General features: G+C 43.2%; 1 protein-coding gene across 10 annotated transcripts in view; it reads right to left on the bottom strand.

Annotated features, from left to right (window-relative positions):
* Positions 1-15,111, bottom strand: part of MIB2 (MIB E3 ubiquitin protein ligase 2) — a 312,619-nt gene that overhangs the window by 194,757 nt on the left and 102,751 nt on the right. For all 10 annotated transcript variants that reach the window (XM_078642419.1, XM_078642424.1, XM_078642421.1 and 7 more), the window contains exons 3-7: positions 12,324-12,495; positions 10,892-10,998; positions 9,415-9,609; positions 6,949-7,091; positions 6,446-6,553 (exon numbers count right to left, since the gene is read on the bottom strand). In XM_078642419.1, the coding sequence (XP_078498545.1) occupies positions 6,446-6,553; positions 6,949-7,091; positions 9,415-9,609; positions 10,892-10,998; positions 12,324-12,495 (725 nt within the window). The remainder of the gene's footprint in view (positions 1-6,445; positions 6,554-6,948; positions 7,092-9,414; positions 9,610-10,891; positions 10,999-12,323; positions 12,496-15,111) is intronic.

Here is a 15,111-nt window from a genome sequence, read left to right as displayed (position 1 = left end):
CTCTGAAGCTCCACTCTGAAGCTCCACTCTGCACTCTGAAGCTCCACTCTGAAGCTCCACTCTGCACTCTGAAGCTCCACTCTGAAGCTCCACTCTGCACTCTGAAGCTCCACTCTGAAGCTCCACTCTGCACTCTGAAGCTCCACTCTGCACTCTGAAGCTCCACTCTGAAGCTCCACTCTGCACTCTGAAGCTCCACTCTGAATCTGCACTCTGAAGCTCCACTCTGCACTCTGCAGCTCCACTCTGAAGCTCCACTCTGAAGCTCCACTCTGCACTCTGCAGCTCCACTCTGAAGCTCCACTCTGAAGCTCCACTCTGAAGCTCCACTCTGAAGCTCCACTCTGCACTCTGAAGCTCCACTCTGAAGCTCCACTCTGAAGCTCCACTCTGAAGCTCCACTCTGAAGCTCCACTCTGAAGCTCCACTCTGCACTCTGAAGCTCCACTCTGAAGCTCCACTCTGCACTCTGAAGCTCCACTCTGCACTCTGAAGCTCCACTCTGAAGCTCCACTCTGCACTCTGAAGCTCCACTCTGAAGCTCCACTCTGCACTCTGAAGCTCCACTCTGCACTCTGAAGCTCCACTCTGAAGCTCCACTCTGCACTCTGAAGCTCCACTCTGAATCTGCACTCTGAAGCTCCACTCTGCACTCTGAAGCTCCACTCTGAATCTGCACTCTGAAGCTCCACTCTGAAGCTCCACTCTGAATCTGCACTCTGAAGCTCCACTCTGAAGCTCCACTCTGAAGCTCCACTCTGAAGCTCCACTCTGAAGCTCCACTCTGAAGCTCCACTCTGCACTCTGAAGCTCCACTCTGAAGCTCCACTCTGAAGCTCCACTCTGAAGCTCCACTCTGAAGCTCCACTCTGAAGCTCCACTCTGAAGCTCCACTCTGAAGCTCCACTCTGAAGCTCCACTCTGCACTCTGAAGCTCCACTCTGAATCTGCACTCTGAAGCTCCACTCTGCACTCTGAAGCTCCACTCTGCACTCTGAAGCTCCACTCTGAAGCTCCACTCTGCACTCTGAAGCTCCACTCTGCACTCTGAAGCTCCACTCTGAAGCTCCACTCTGAAGCTCCACTCTGAAGCTCCACTCTGAAGCTCCACTCTGAAGCTCCACTCTGAAGCTCCACTCTGCACTCTGAAGCTCCACTCTGCACTCTGAAGCTCCACTCTGCACTCTGAAGCTCCACTCTGAAGCTCCACTCTGAAGCTCCACTCTGAAGCTCCACTCTGAAGCTCCACTCTGAAGCTCCACTCTGAAGCTCCACTCTCCACTCTGAAGCTCCACTCTGAAGCTCCACTCTGAAGCTCCACTCTGAAGCTCCACTCTGAAGCTCCACTCTGCACTCTGAAGCTCCACTCTGAAGCTCCACTCTGAAGCTCCACTCTGAAGCTCCACTCTGAAGCTCCACTCTGAAGCTCCACTCTGAAGCTCCACTCTGAAGCTCCACTCTGCACTCTGAAGCTCCACTCTGCACTCTGAAGCTCCACTCTGAAGCTCCACTCTGAAGCTCCACTCTGAAGCTCCACTCTGAAGCTCCACTCTGAAGCTCCACTCTGAAGCTCCACTCTGAAGCTCCACTCTGAAGCTCCACTCTGAAGCTCCACTCTGCACTCTGAAGCTCCACTCTGAAGCTCCACTCTGCACTCTGAAGCTCCACTCTGAAGCTCCACTCTGCACTCTGAAGCTCCACTCTGAAGCTCCACTCTGCACTCTGAAGCTCCACTCTGCACTCTGAAGCTCCACTCTGAAGCTCCACTCTGCACTCTGAAGCTCCACTCTGCACTCTGAAGCTCCACTCTGAAGCTCCACTCTGCACTCTGAAGCTCCACTCTGAAGCTCCACTCTGCACTCTGAAGCTCCACTCTGAATCTGCACTCTGAAGCTCCACTCTGCACTCTGAAGCTCCACTCTGAATCTGCACTCTGAAGCTCCACTCTGCACTCTGAAGCTCCACTCTGCACTCTGAAGCTCCACTCTGAATCTGCACTCTGAAGCTCCACTCTGCACTCTGAAGCTCCACTCTGCACTCTGAAGCTCCACTCTGAAGCTCCACTCTGAAGCTCCACTCTGAAGCTCCACTCTGAAGCTCCACTCTGAAGCTCCACTCTGAAGCTCCACTCTGCACTCTGAAGCTCCACTCTGAAGCTCCACTCTGCACTCTGAAGCTCCACTCTGAAGCTCCACTATGCACTCTGAAGCTCCACTCTGCACTCTGAAGCTCCACTCTGAAGCTCCACTCTGAAGCTCCACTGTGAAGCTCCACTCTTAAGCTCCACTCTGAAGCTCCACTCTGAAGCTCCACTCTGAAGCTCCACTCTGCACTCTGAAGCTCCACTCTGCACTCTGAAGCTCCACTCTGAAGCTCCACTATGCACTCTGAAGCTCCACTCTGAAGCTCCACTCTGCACTCTGAAGCTCCACTCTGCACTCTGAAGCTCCACTCTGAAGCTCCACTCTGCACTCTGAAGCTCCACTCTGCACTCTGAAGCTCCACTCTGAAGCTCCACTCTGCACTCTGAAGCTCCACTCTGCACTCTGAAGCTCCACTCTGAAGCTCCACTCTGCACTCTGAAGCTCCACTCTGCACTCTGAAGCTCCACTCTGAAGCTCCACTCTGCACTCTGAAGCTCCACTCTGAATCTGCACTCTGAAGCTCCACTCTGCACTCTGAAGCTCCACTCTGAATCTGCACTCTGAAGCTCCACTCTGCACTCTGAAGCTCCACTCTGAAGCTCCACTCTGAAGCTGCACTCTGAAGCTCCACTCTGAAGCTCCACTCTGAAGCTGCACTCTGAAGCTGCACTCTGAAGCTCCACTCTGAAGCTCCACTCTGAAGCTCCACTCTGAAGCTCCACTCTGAAGCTCCACTCTGCACTCTGAAGCTCCACTGAAGCTACACACCGCGCAGGGCAGCTCTGGATGCTGATGCGAGAGGCCAGCTGGGAGGCGCGCTGCTCGTCTTCCTGCTCGTGCTGACTCGGAGAGAAAACTTGTTTTCATTGGGAGAGCGGCCTTCAAAGACCCGGTCACTGCGCCTCTCCGAGTGTTTAGCTTGGGATAAAATGGGCGCAGTGTTGTGGTGATGACAGTAGAGCAAGGGAGGTGCCGGCAATGCCGGAACAGACTCGGGGGCGTTCCCGGCGTCGCGTGACGTCGGCAAAAGGGAAAGAATGTCAGGAACGCCCCCGTGTCTGGTCCGGCATTGACGGACAGGCCCCTCGTCCAATGGCAAGGCTCCGTTTACGGAGCCAGCCAATCAATGACGAGGGCCGACCCAAAGCACCCTACAGTTCTCAACAGGATTTCGCCTGCGCGAGAGCGCAGCTTTCGCTAGGCAAAACCTAAAAATGCGGTGTACACACTAGGAGAAAATTAGAATATTGTTTAACAAAAATAAACATCCACTTAAGGAGTTTGTTTTTGTAAAACAAAATTTTTTTCTGATCAGTCGCATAAAAAACATTACGGCCACTTAACAAACTGTTAGTGCCTTAGAGGAGGTCAATTGAGATCTCCGTCACTGCATGCCCCCACCAAAATATAAATGAGGCCCTTAGTTTGTTTATATAAGCTCACAATAGGACATATCTATGTGTGGACCCTGGTTAATTTAAAATGAATCCTCAATGTTTGATGTTGACCTTCCCAAACGACTTTAGACTCATCAATAAGCAGCACATCAACTCATTTCACCCTGGCTGCCGCCAGATTGCTACAATGTCCAAGATATAGAAATCTTGACCTTTATCAGGGCCGTAACTGACATGGTAACAGAGTAATGTATCTCCAATTCTCAGAAGCAGAAGTCTTGATTATTTTGCTCTCTCTCTCTCTCTCTCTCTCTCTAGTTGGCTCTTCCCTCTGAGGCATTTAAGAATGTTTATTTTATTTAAAGAAAATACAATCTGCTGAAGGACCTTAAAAAGTATCTGAGTTTACCATCCAAACTACCAGTGTAAGGAGCTGACTTCTTTTCAACAACATGGCTCAGATTACGAACAGTTTTGGTATGCCAATCCTCACGCCTTCATAATCTTTGCCAAATCAAAACTACATTTCTCACCCAACAAACAGATGACAGTATAATGATGCAAACTGTGGGGACCCCTTACCAAAGTAGTAAACCGGCTCAATGGGATGCTTTCGGCAGTTAACTACAAAGGCTGCACACATGCAATGCACAAAAAAGTGGAAATCAGACGTTGGCACTGTTTTAATGGTTTAATCCTATGTATGGCCGAACCTTCCTCTATATTTTTACGAATAAAGCTCCAGGTTATTGTGCATACTCCCTCCTTGATGACCATTAATTTATATCTAGCCATGTTATGCAACTTTATGGAAAAGGCTAAATTTTCTCCCCAACGTTTGGTGATAGTTGTGCAATACACTGATGATACTGTACTACGAAATCAAACAGCGGCTGGTCTATGGAAGTCTCCTAATATACCGACTGAATTTTGTTCCTTTAATAAGTTGGCCGATAACAAGGACAAGTTTAAAATTGTAATCATTGTCCGCAAGCCGGTAAAAAGTGGTAATTGCCATTTAGAAGTCTGTAAAACAGAGAGTACACGCCTACAGATGGGCATCTGGCTGGACAACAGTACGGGTATCAACTTCATCCCACTTCTCTTAAAGCGAAAAGTCTATGCAATAAGTGTTTCCTTCTTGCACGTGAGTAAACACATTTCAGGTCCCTCATTGGCCCCACCTTTTCTAGTTACTTCAACTAAATTAATTCCAACTTTAAGCTATGGGTCGGCAGATTTCCTGGGCAAATTATTCGATGTTCCACATTTAGTAGTGCCACTCCTATAGATTGTCTTTTGGTTTGTCTTAAGCCACCAATAAGGCACAAGTTTGTTTTGAGTTTTCACTTTTGAAACAAGAAAGAGCCTTTGAAGCTAGGTTACTGAATCTGTGTGTTTTAAAATATGCCACGCCTCAGAGGGAACATTGAAGCAATGGATATGGAAGGAGAGGTCATTGTTCCAAAAATGTAATCCTTGGGCCAGTAAGATAAGGTAAGCAAGGTAGTGAGCATTTAAAAAAAATCTACAGTAACTATCTGCTTCTCTGGAAAAATCATTTCCTTTAACAAAGCCTCACCTAAAAAAAAAACTAAAAAAACTAAGCAACATTCATGGTTAACTCTTGACACCTATCAACTGTAATCCAATCAGACTTATCAAAATACCCCAAATGTCTTCTATTCTGAGGTGTATTTTTTATATGTAAGGTTTCATTTACTGAAAACACTAAAGTTTTGTTTTGGTTGAAAGAACTTCAATTCAAATATCTTTTGTTATGTGAATTTAAGACAGAGACACAATATATTTTCATGTCCAGTTTTTACAAGTGGAATATAACTGCTTATTGAAACCAAATCTTAACAGGCATAGACTCAGGAATTTTAAGGATTTATGAGAAGGGAAAAATCTGCAATTATTTGGCAGTGTATTTTGATTTATGAATTAAGCTGTTCTTTATCTTTCCACAATCGGTTAAAGGGCTTGCAGTCATGCCTGATTTTATAGTTTCGCTGTAAAGCTTGCAGAATAACTGGCAATGTCTTGAAGCTGTTTTTTTAAATGTATTTTAACTATGAATAACTTTTGTAATTCTTTTAATTAGCTGTGCAGTAAATATAGACACGTTGACCAATTCATCACAGATTACTGCAACCCCGATTAAGGCCATCATTAAAGATTACAAGCAGGCATGACAGGCCGACTCCACATTGACTTAACATTAAAGGACTTTCATCCTGCTTAGATTTGTTTGTAGCATTGCCTCATGAATCTTCTTCTAGTGTTTGCAAAGATTTACAACTACAAAAAGTGCAGGATTTGAAACTCATACATAGCTATTAACCTATCCTTTCCTAACCTTGACCAGAGCTCATGGCTATCCTTTCTTTCTTGAACATAACATAAAATAACGTGCATTTGTAAAGCTGGGAGAGATGCTCCCACCCACCTATCTTGGTCAGAAAGCATGCTCTTCTCATGGCGTACCTCAGTAAGAGCTGCAGAGGAGCCTGTTCAATAGTCAGAACCAGTACATATTACTTAACGTTAGGGCTTATGCCCCACTCGTCCCTTATTTGTGTAATTGCTTCTAATATTCAAATTGTCAGAACACCCGATCAGCCACCCCCACCCAATCAGCCACCCCCCTTTCATTGGTCATAGCTCTCAATATGCTCATCTGTAGTCTTGAGGAATGCCTGCACACTGCATTGGTCACAGTTACATACTAACCCATGTTTAACTTTGGCCGTAGCTCTCCACCCAGCCATCCCAGATAGATTGAACTCCAACCACTCACTTACTTTTCACAGAGCACCTCACCTATCTATCCAGTACAAACATGACAGTGCCATACCAATCCCTTACTCTGGACAAGTGGCAGACTTGCCCACCCCTTACCTTGGTCAGCGCTCCAGGATGGAAAGTCCAGCGAGTTTCACTGTTGTACTGCACCCTGACATCGCCCCGGTCTGTAATCCTATGAACGGTCCCAGTCTGACCTATGAACTTTACAAACAAAAACATAGAGCCTATCACAAGTCTTCACAGCAATGAAAACAGTTAATCATTATTGATGAGCCGCCCTTCAAGAATTTCATCCCCGAACCACTGCCTTCCAATGGTGTGAGAATAACAGTTCTATACAGATCATACCATGGCAGGCCTCCCAAAAGAAGGTTCTACTAGTTGATGCTTTCCAAATTGTAGCCCATACTTGACAAAGTGTGACATAGAAATGACTCCTCCTTAGTCCTTCTGGCCTATAATGGAAACTAGGCTGCTTGAAAAGCTCATCAAACTGCTGCATATAGTAGCCAACTTTCCTTAGTTTGAGTCAGAATGCCTCTAGCCAATGCATGACAGACACATGTATAATGGTTGCAAAGAGCGGTCAAACTCACTTCTGCCATTTTTGGATTCCAGCCGCCATGTCCTTCCTGCATCTCACGCAAGATGTCGATGTCCAGCAGACACTTAACTTTGTCTCCATGCTGGAAGGGGTGGCGGTCATTGCTTACTTTTCTTTGGATCTCGGCTGGTTTGCCTGCAAATAAAGAGACAAAGTGACAGTAGGTCAAGACCATGCAACCATTTTCTGTCCATTCTATTAATTGGTAAACCACCTGTAGGCCACACCTTATCTTCCACTTCACCCGGCCTTGTCTGTCCCACAATTCTTATTCACAAGATGTGTTCTTATCCAAGGTATTTGCTGTATACCATTTTAGAATATCCTTAATTTTCAGACTTCACTTTGGGCTTTCACCTTTTCTTTTTACTGCCTATCAACACCCTTTAAACAGCAATGATTTACAGCAAAACTACCACAAATCAAAAGTAATTATTGTACATTCTCATCAAGCTACATATATAAGAGATGCATTTCCTTACAGACATACTGGCAGAATTGTCTTCAAACCTTTTATGAGTGACAAGAGGTGTCTGTCTATTGTGTGTGATACAACTGACCATTTGTTTTAGCCCATAACATACTACAGTGTGTTCGCCCAAACATAACAGGGAAAGTGTACCTACAAGTTCCAGGAAACCTACTAACATTTTTATATATGCCATATGCATAACAATGTTTTTAGGGGGACACAAAAAAATTGACAAGCAATAAAAAGACAAAACAGGAGGTTTTCCTGTTCTTAATGATACCATACAAGGTTCCAAGGCTGGCCTCTATTTCTGCTTGCCTCCCAGTTACTATCCGTTTGTATCTGCACATTGTGTTTGCATGCCCACTTATTACTATTTGTGTTATAGTGACATTCCACTGTACAGCACTCCGAAGTTGCATCTAGACTGGCTCATGCTAAACCGAAATTCATAAAGACGTGTAACCCTGAAACTTGGCACAGCCACAACAAACTAACCCCCCAATTTGTCCCAAAAGCTTTAGCATCAAGCTGCAAAAACTGCAATGCATTCTGTAATGTGAAACTGAATAACGCAGCCACCACCACCACCATATGCCTTCAAAATATGCTAGGCGCACGTTCCAGAAACACATCTTAACCCTTCCAGGCTGATGACGAGCTCAGCTCGTCATGAGCGTAACCTGCCGTGCGCTCATGACGAGCTGAGCTCGTCATGTAAAGCGGTAATTTTAAAATTGCCGCGTACAGCGGGAAAAGCCGCGGCATTGATGCGGTTAACCGCATGCGTGCGGGCGGAATTCCGCCCGTACGCTGAGTTTTTTAAAATCGCACTTTACGTGACGAGCTGGGCTCGTCATGAGCGTGCGAGGAGGCTACCTCATGACGAGCCCAGCTCGTCATGAGCGTGGAAGGGGTTAAATTCCTGTTCAAAAGGAAGTCAAAAGTTTGAAACCCTTCTGAGCACAAGCGTAAATAGTTCTATAAAAAATAGACCTGCACAAAAGAACAGAAAAACATGAGTGCAAAATATGGGGAGGGAAATATTCAGATTGCAGAAACATATAAGACAAATAGGGAATATAGTTATTATTCAAGACGGTGGGCTAGTGATGAGTGAGAGTAACAGAGGATGATGGGGCTTTGATTCGTTTGGCAGTTCACGGTTGGCTTGGCGTCTCTGGAAGGGCAGCAGGAGGGGGTGGATCCTGAAAGGTGTCTGACTTCACCACTCTCCACTGTGTATCAAGTAGTAGAAGCCCCTCAGGAAATCCACAACTTCCTCAAAAGGCAAGTCCACCTCTGGCTCTAGTTCAGTCAATGGAAAGTAAGTCACAGGGTATTTGATAATGTACCTGGAGGTATAGCTTATCCCTTAAGAGTGATAGGGCACTTAGCCGTTTTTTAATAGTTTATTTGGCACTCGTGTTTCTTTTACATTTTGTTTTGAGACAACACCTAGATAGAGCTGGGGGATATTTGGACAGGAGTTGTCAAAGTAACAATAGTTCATCTGGTTCCTTAGGAATACTGAAGGCATTGGAGCTGGAATTAACCTCTGTAAAGCCTTGCTGAGGATTAAGAGTCCAGCAGGTTTGAAGCTCTTGATCATGAACATGTTTGAATAGCTGATGAAGGAGATGGTGTATAGCACAGAAGACATTTGGGTCAAAAGAATGGCAACTGCTTATGGCTAAGAAAAAAAAGATCCAGGACAATAAAGCTACTTTTTCCAATGGTGTTGTAAAGGGAAGGAATTTAAAACAGTAACAGCAGCAGTAAGAATTTCAAAATGCATTAAAGGGATATATTAGTCCAATCCAATTCTTTCCCGTTTAGAAGCCACAACATAATGTCAACTAAACTAGACAGAGGCCCATTTGAAATAAAAGGTTTGGCTCATTAAGAGATATGAAACGCCAAATGTGATTTGTGCAGTGTTGCGCGTAGTGCGTGGCTTTGGATGGTGCAGTCCCGATCACATACCTAGCTTCGGTAAATGTTCCTTGTAGTAGGTGCCCCCAGATGCGTCGGTCAGGCACTTCAGGTCCACCTTCCCTTTATGGCCCACTCTGTAGACGTTGGTAGTCCCATCTGCCCAGGTCACACTGGCCACACTGCGGCCGGTTTCCACGTCCCACCCACGGATATCCACCACCTTTCCAGTTTTCCCCTCGCCACCTGATAGGGGAAAGGAAGATCAGAAGTCAGCAGACAGGGCAATGGCACCCATGCAAACATCCCTCCAGGTCAACTGGCTGGAATCCACTTTAGTTCCAAACGGTTTCCACAGATCTGCTTTTTATTATAGAAAACACTATAAAGTAGCCATACAGGAACATATACAGCGCTATAGAAAAGAGGCACAATAAATACAATTAAGCCCTTTTTGTCAGAAATAGGTTTTGGAGCAACAAAGTCTGTGGCCAAGAGTGAGCCAGAAAAAGGCTACCCAAGGCTTTCCATCTGCATTCAATGACAGAAGTAATCCAAATGACAGCAATCCTATAACTATTATTTTTGATTGAAAGCAATACAATATATCAACAATAAAATAATAGCATAAACAAAGACTACTACTATTGATACTAACAACAACAAAAATAACAATAATAAAGCTTCACAAAATTGAGTGCCCTAAGTTACCAATAACAGTTATAATTATAACAAAAATCTTGTAGTTCCCGGGTGTGTATTCTAATGGTGTGAGTCAGCCTTTAAGCCTTCCATCGATGATCATTGGAAGCACCTATCATCTAATCATCAAAGAAGAATTCAGTGAGTGGGTTGCACTGTTAATTCCAGAGAATGAAGGAAGGCACAAGTGACTTTGACACACATTAAGACCAATACCTCTCAGGTTATATAAAAGATCTCGGTATCAGGAACATGAACCAATTGAACGGCATAATTCTGGGAGTACTCAGTTTATGTTTAAAGGAAATCATCCGGCAGACCAAGCACTCACCTTCTATATCTCTTACAAGCAGGACTGACAGAGGATTATGTGTAGGGCATAAGCTAAAAGGGGATTTCCTTCACTGGATTTTCCTCTCAAGAGGACCGTGGTTACCTCTACACTAGCCAGCTGCTGAAAAATAAATTGTCTACAAGGCAAAAGATGGTGTGCCGTGCGGAAATTACAGGAGAGTTGGAATTTGGAATACAGGTAGTCTTGTTACTGACTTTGTGTGATATTGGGTAAATGAACATCTCATTGAGGTTCAAATCAGGATAAGTAGATTAACAGTGTTGGATTTGAAAGTGAGCTCTGCTCACACAAAACAGAATGTTAACATGACAAATAATCTTAAAATTATATTGTTTCAAAACGCAAAAATGTACAGAAACCTGACAAACAACTTAACTATAAGTGTTTTTGCATTAAAAGCCTTCTACCAATTACATAACTTTGCTTTATTGTAACATTTTTCTGATCTTTCACTGACAATTCCTAGCTTACCATCCTGATTACCCCACTCCCAGTCCGGACCCCTGACCACCTTGGCCCCTTGGAATATGCCCTTGATGGTGACTCGTGGCAGGGTCTGGCGTGCACTTAACGTGACTCTGGAGTAAGGAGGGGAAAAAAAGTCACCAAAAAGAAGAAGTTAGAGTGGACAACAGAACACACAAAACACAATCATTCTAAGTTCCTTAGACAGACTGGTTTTTGCAACTGCTCACCTCCCCCAAAACAAAGAGGTAGAGAACAACTTATGTGCATCTATTAAGATCAGGAGCGGTTTTGTTACTTTTTTTAATTACACATTTTTCTGCTTTGATACCGATTTTCATCAATATGCCTTTCCCAGTAGCCATGTGGGACTCCACTTTGCAGAATACTAGAGCATCAAATTATGTCTCAACAGTGCGCTGTGTGTTAAAGACTGCTGAGGCAAAACGTTCAGTGGTGCTGGACAACCCTGAGACTCTTGTAGGATACTATGAACCCATCTTGCATCTTAAGGACTCATTTGAACAATACAAGTAGGCTAATACAATATCTTTCAGGTTTACAAAGACAGAATAACATTGCTAGAAAACTGCTTTTTCCGCTAACAGCTTAGCTGAGCCAAAGCCTAATCGGGAAATTACAAAGCCCAGAAAAAGCTATATGGTTACAGAGCAAAGAAAATATCAATCCGATTCAGGTGCATGGTGTGCATGCCTTGAAACAGATACAACTGACCCTTACTGTCAATTCATCCCAAGCCATTCCATTCATAATGAACCTGAGATTGCATTAGAAGTGCATCACATAACAAAGAATGTTTAGTCTAGCATTTATCTAACAAATAACCACTACAACACAAGCTATGTTGGTCCTTGAACAACACACACTGTGCCAATACAGCAGTGCTAGCCATTTTCTCTCCTCCTCCCAGAAGTAGGAGGATACAATTTGATGATGTTGGGTGCAATTCGATGTCTCACTACCAGTGGGCCAAAGTTGACCTTCTTGTGTTGCCATGTTCAAAATCAAAACTCGATCTGATTGCACCTCTAGTCCACATAAACCAAGAATTCACAGGTTAGATACATCCGATTACTTCCTTGACAAATTGTGCGCCATTAATGTAAACCCAAGAAACACCCCATGAATTATCTCTCCTGTCAGTGACACAATTTACCGTAGCATACCAGGATGGGTACTGAAGTATGTATTGTTTCTGAGAGCAATAGTAGATTTGATTACGCTGTGCAGGAACCATGTTTACGTGTAAATGAAAGTTCTTTAGGGGGTTGAGACCAAGTGTCCAATATATATGAGTACAGTATGAACTCTTTGGCAGAGCCTCACTTTCATCTGCAATTTGGTATCACAAGAAAAATAGGCTTACTTAAAGGCTATATGAAGGCTTTGCCCCAACGATGAATGACTTGGTACTCACGGCCTAGAGTGGGCAGTCTCATAGCGCTCAAAGTTATGGGAGAGATCATGCTTGTTGTTCATGTAGCACTGTGTACAGAGGTCGTAGTCGAAGCAAACTTTACACTTCCAGCGCATGCCCCGGATGCCATGTTTCTTGCAGCAGTCACAAATAATGTTGGGGTGGCGGACACCTGCAGTGTAAGACACAGCAAGAAATGATCTCAAACACCAAAAGTCACTACTGAGCTAAGAAGATGAAGCATGTAGGACATATAATAACTGCCATTTTTATGAAGAAACACCACATGTGAATTGGAAGCACTGATAATCGTTAAGATCTCAACCAGGACATTGGAATTCTATCAAGCTTTAAAGAGAAGTCACTCTGTTTGCCAAGCTATAACAAAATGTGAACAGAGTCCTGCAATCATTGGCAAGTGTCTAGATTTGTGTACGAGAGCAAAGTGAATTTGTAGTTATTTAAAGCGATTTTCTAACAAAAAAATTCAGTCTTCGTTGGTTTGAGTATTAGGTAGCTACTCGACATTCAACTCTAGATTAGCTTCACACAGGTATTAAATCACCAAATGTTGCTAGCTGAGAACTTTTTAGAAAGAGTTGAGTGTCTTCGCTGTATTGATGGATCTTGAGGTTGTCTGTGAGCATGGATTTTAGGGGTTTAATTATGCGTTGGGTATAATGGGGAAGAATGATGGAACCCTGCAGTTCTAAGCAATAACATTGAAGCTTTGGCATTTTGTAGCTCCTTAGGAGATTGTGGAGGTTGGCTAGGTAGGAGGTGAATCACTGCAGGGCTTCATGTTTCCCAGGTGCGCAGCAGTGCTTGATGTTAGACTGTTGAAAGTTTTAGAGTTCAAACAGATCAGGCAGCAGCAAACTTTCCTGTCTTTGATGAGGACAGCAGTGTTTACTGCTTGAAGAGTAGATGTACCCGTAAGATATAAGATTGTTCTCTATTTTGGCTGACCTTGGTGCAACGGTGCATTGTTAAAGATAGAGAAAGGAATAAAAAAAGCTATTCATCCAGTCCAGTTAAATTTGGACCTAGCAGTGGATTGTGGGTAAGGCTTTCATGATGAGGCCAAGTATCTTAACTTTGGAGAAGGTGGATTCACTGATGTGCTACGTGATGAGTGTTGAGGCGAAGCATTCCTTCACTATCTTTGTGGTTAAAGTCTCTGTTATGTATGTAGCATCAGTGTTGCAAGGCCGCTAAATTTACAGGGCCAGGACAAATGGAAGTTGACTGAATGTCCAACACCCATTTTGTGTGTGTGATCAGTGTACCATATTCTACAGCCTGCAGGGATGACAATGTTGACTATATATGTGAAAGTGGGTATCAACCATCTCTTGTACCTAATGGGCAGGAATTACACTGACCAGCACAAGGTGAATTCAAAGAATGTGATATACTGCCTAAGAGTCACTTACAGACAAAACTGATCGCAAAGAAGCTGTACAATGGCATTAAATGTTTCTAATCCTCGTTGTCTCTTAAAAGTAACGTACAAGTTTTTTCATATGTTCATCCAGAATTTTTATTGATTTAAACTAAGTCAGTGAATCATAACAACAGAGACGTCAGATTTTTATTATTTCAAGTCCATTGGTTGCTAATTATAACAGAGATACACAGCTGATCATTGTAATAGAAATCTCAGACTTTCATTAATTGTATTAATGTGTAGGAGTGTCATGATCAGCAGTTGAAAATCATAACAGAGGTGCTAACATGTGCTTCACCATAGCTAAGACATTGCCTCATTTGGTATTCATAGTAATATTAATGGGTATTCCTTCAAACGTTGTTACTTTAACCCATTAAGATTGTATTTACAGCACTCAAGGAAGGTATAAACGTGGAAGAGAGAAAACTGCATTTACCCCAAGAGTTAGACAATAATTCATTGTTGTAACAACAGATATCAGAGGAAAAATATGAAAAACTATGGAATGAATGGAATGGCATTCTTATTAAACCATTCAAATTCTTATAAGGGCTCGGGCATCAGATTTAACAATCAGTTTCAAAGTGACTCCTACATTTATTAACTAATTACATACTATCCATTTAAAGTGAAGACACCAAAAAAAAGGCTGACATGTCTAATCGATTTGTAACATGTAATTCTAGTGCTGTTAATTTAATCAAATATGAAGCACCAAATCTAGCAAATTTCTCAAGGTATTTGAGTGTCAAGACAAGCAGTGAATGATTCATATATAAATCATTCCTTTGAGCTTTCTTTATTTTTAATTATTTAGAGGATTCAAATGATAAATAAGAAATTGTTAAAAATTGAGGAGCTCATATGTCAGCGATATTATCCTTAAGTATATTCATGCTAGCAACTTATAACTAAGCATTAAACTATGTTGATAGCCTAAAGTAATATGAAGTATACCTATAGTGATGACTGACATAAGAGCAGCATAGTAACCCTCTACACATCAGGTCAGACAGTGCACCAAAGTGATAAGTCAATGTAACTTAATAAAAAGGTTCTCAAGATGGCCTCTGCTGCACGTTCTCGCCATTTCTTCGTGGAACTTTATGGCTGGTCAAATGGGTAGCTACTGGACAGCACAGAGATGGTTTCCAAAGCACGGCCACATGTCACTGTCAAGGAAATACTTGATTATTCTATGCATTATAATGAGAACCAGAAAATCTGCATGGGAGGCCAAAAAGAGTCAAATAAATGAAAAATGTGTGTTACTTTTAAACATAACCTACCTTAACTATGTAATTGAAAGTATCACTGGGTCTCAGTATGCTTTTC

Source organism: Lissotriton helveticus, chromosome 5_1 (genome assembly GCF_964261635.1).
Source record: "Lissotriton helveticus chromosome 5_1, aLisHel1.1, whole genome shotgun sequence".
NCBI lineage: Eukaryota > Metazoa > Chordata > Amphibia > Caudata > Salamandridae > Lissotriton > Lissotriton helveticus.
Note: the sequence above shows the minus strand (reverse complement) of the source record. Positions and strands in the feature narration are given on the sequence as shown.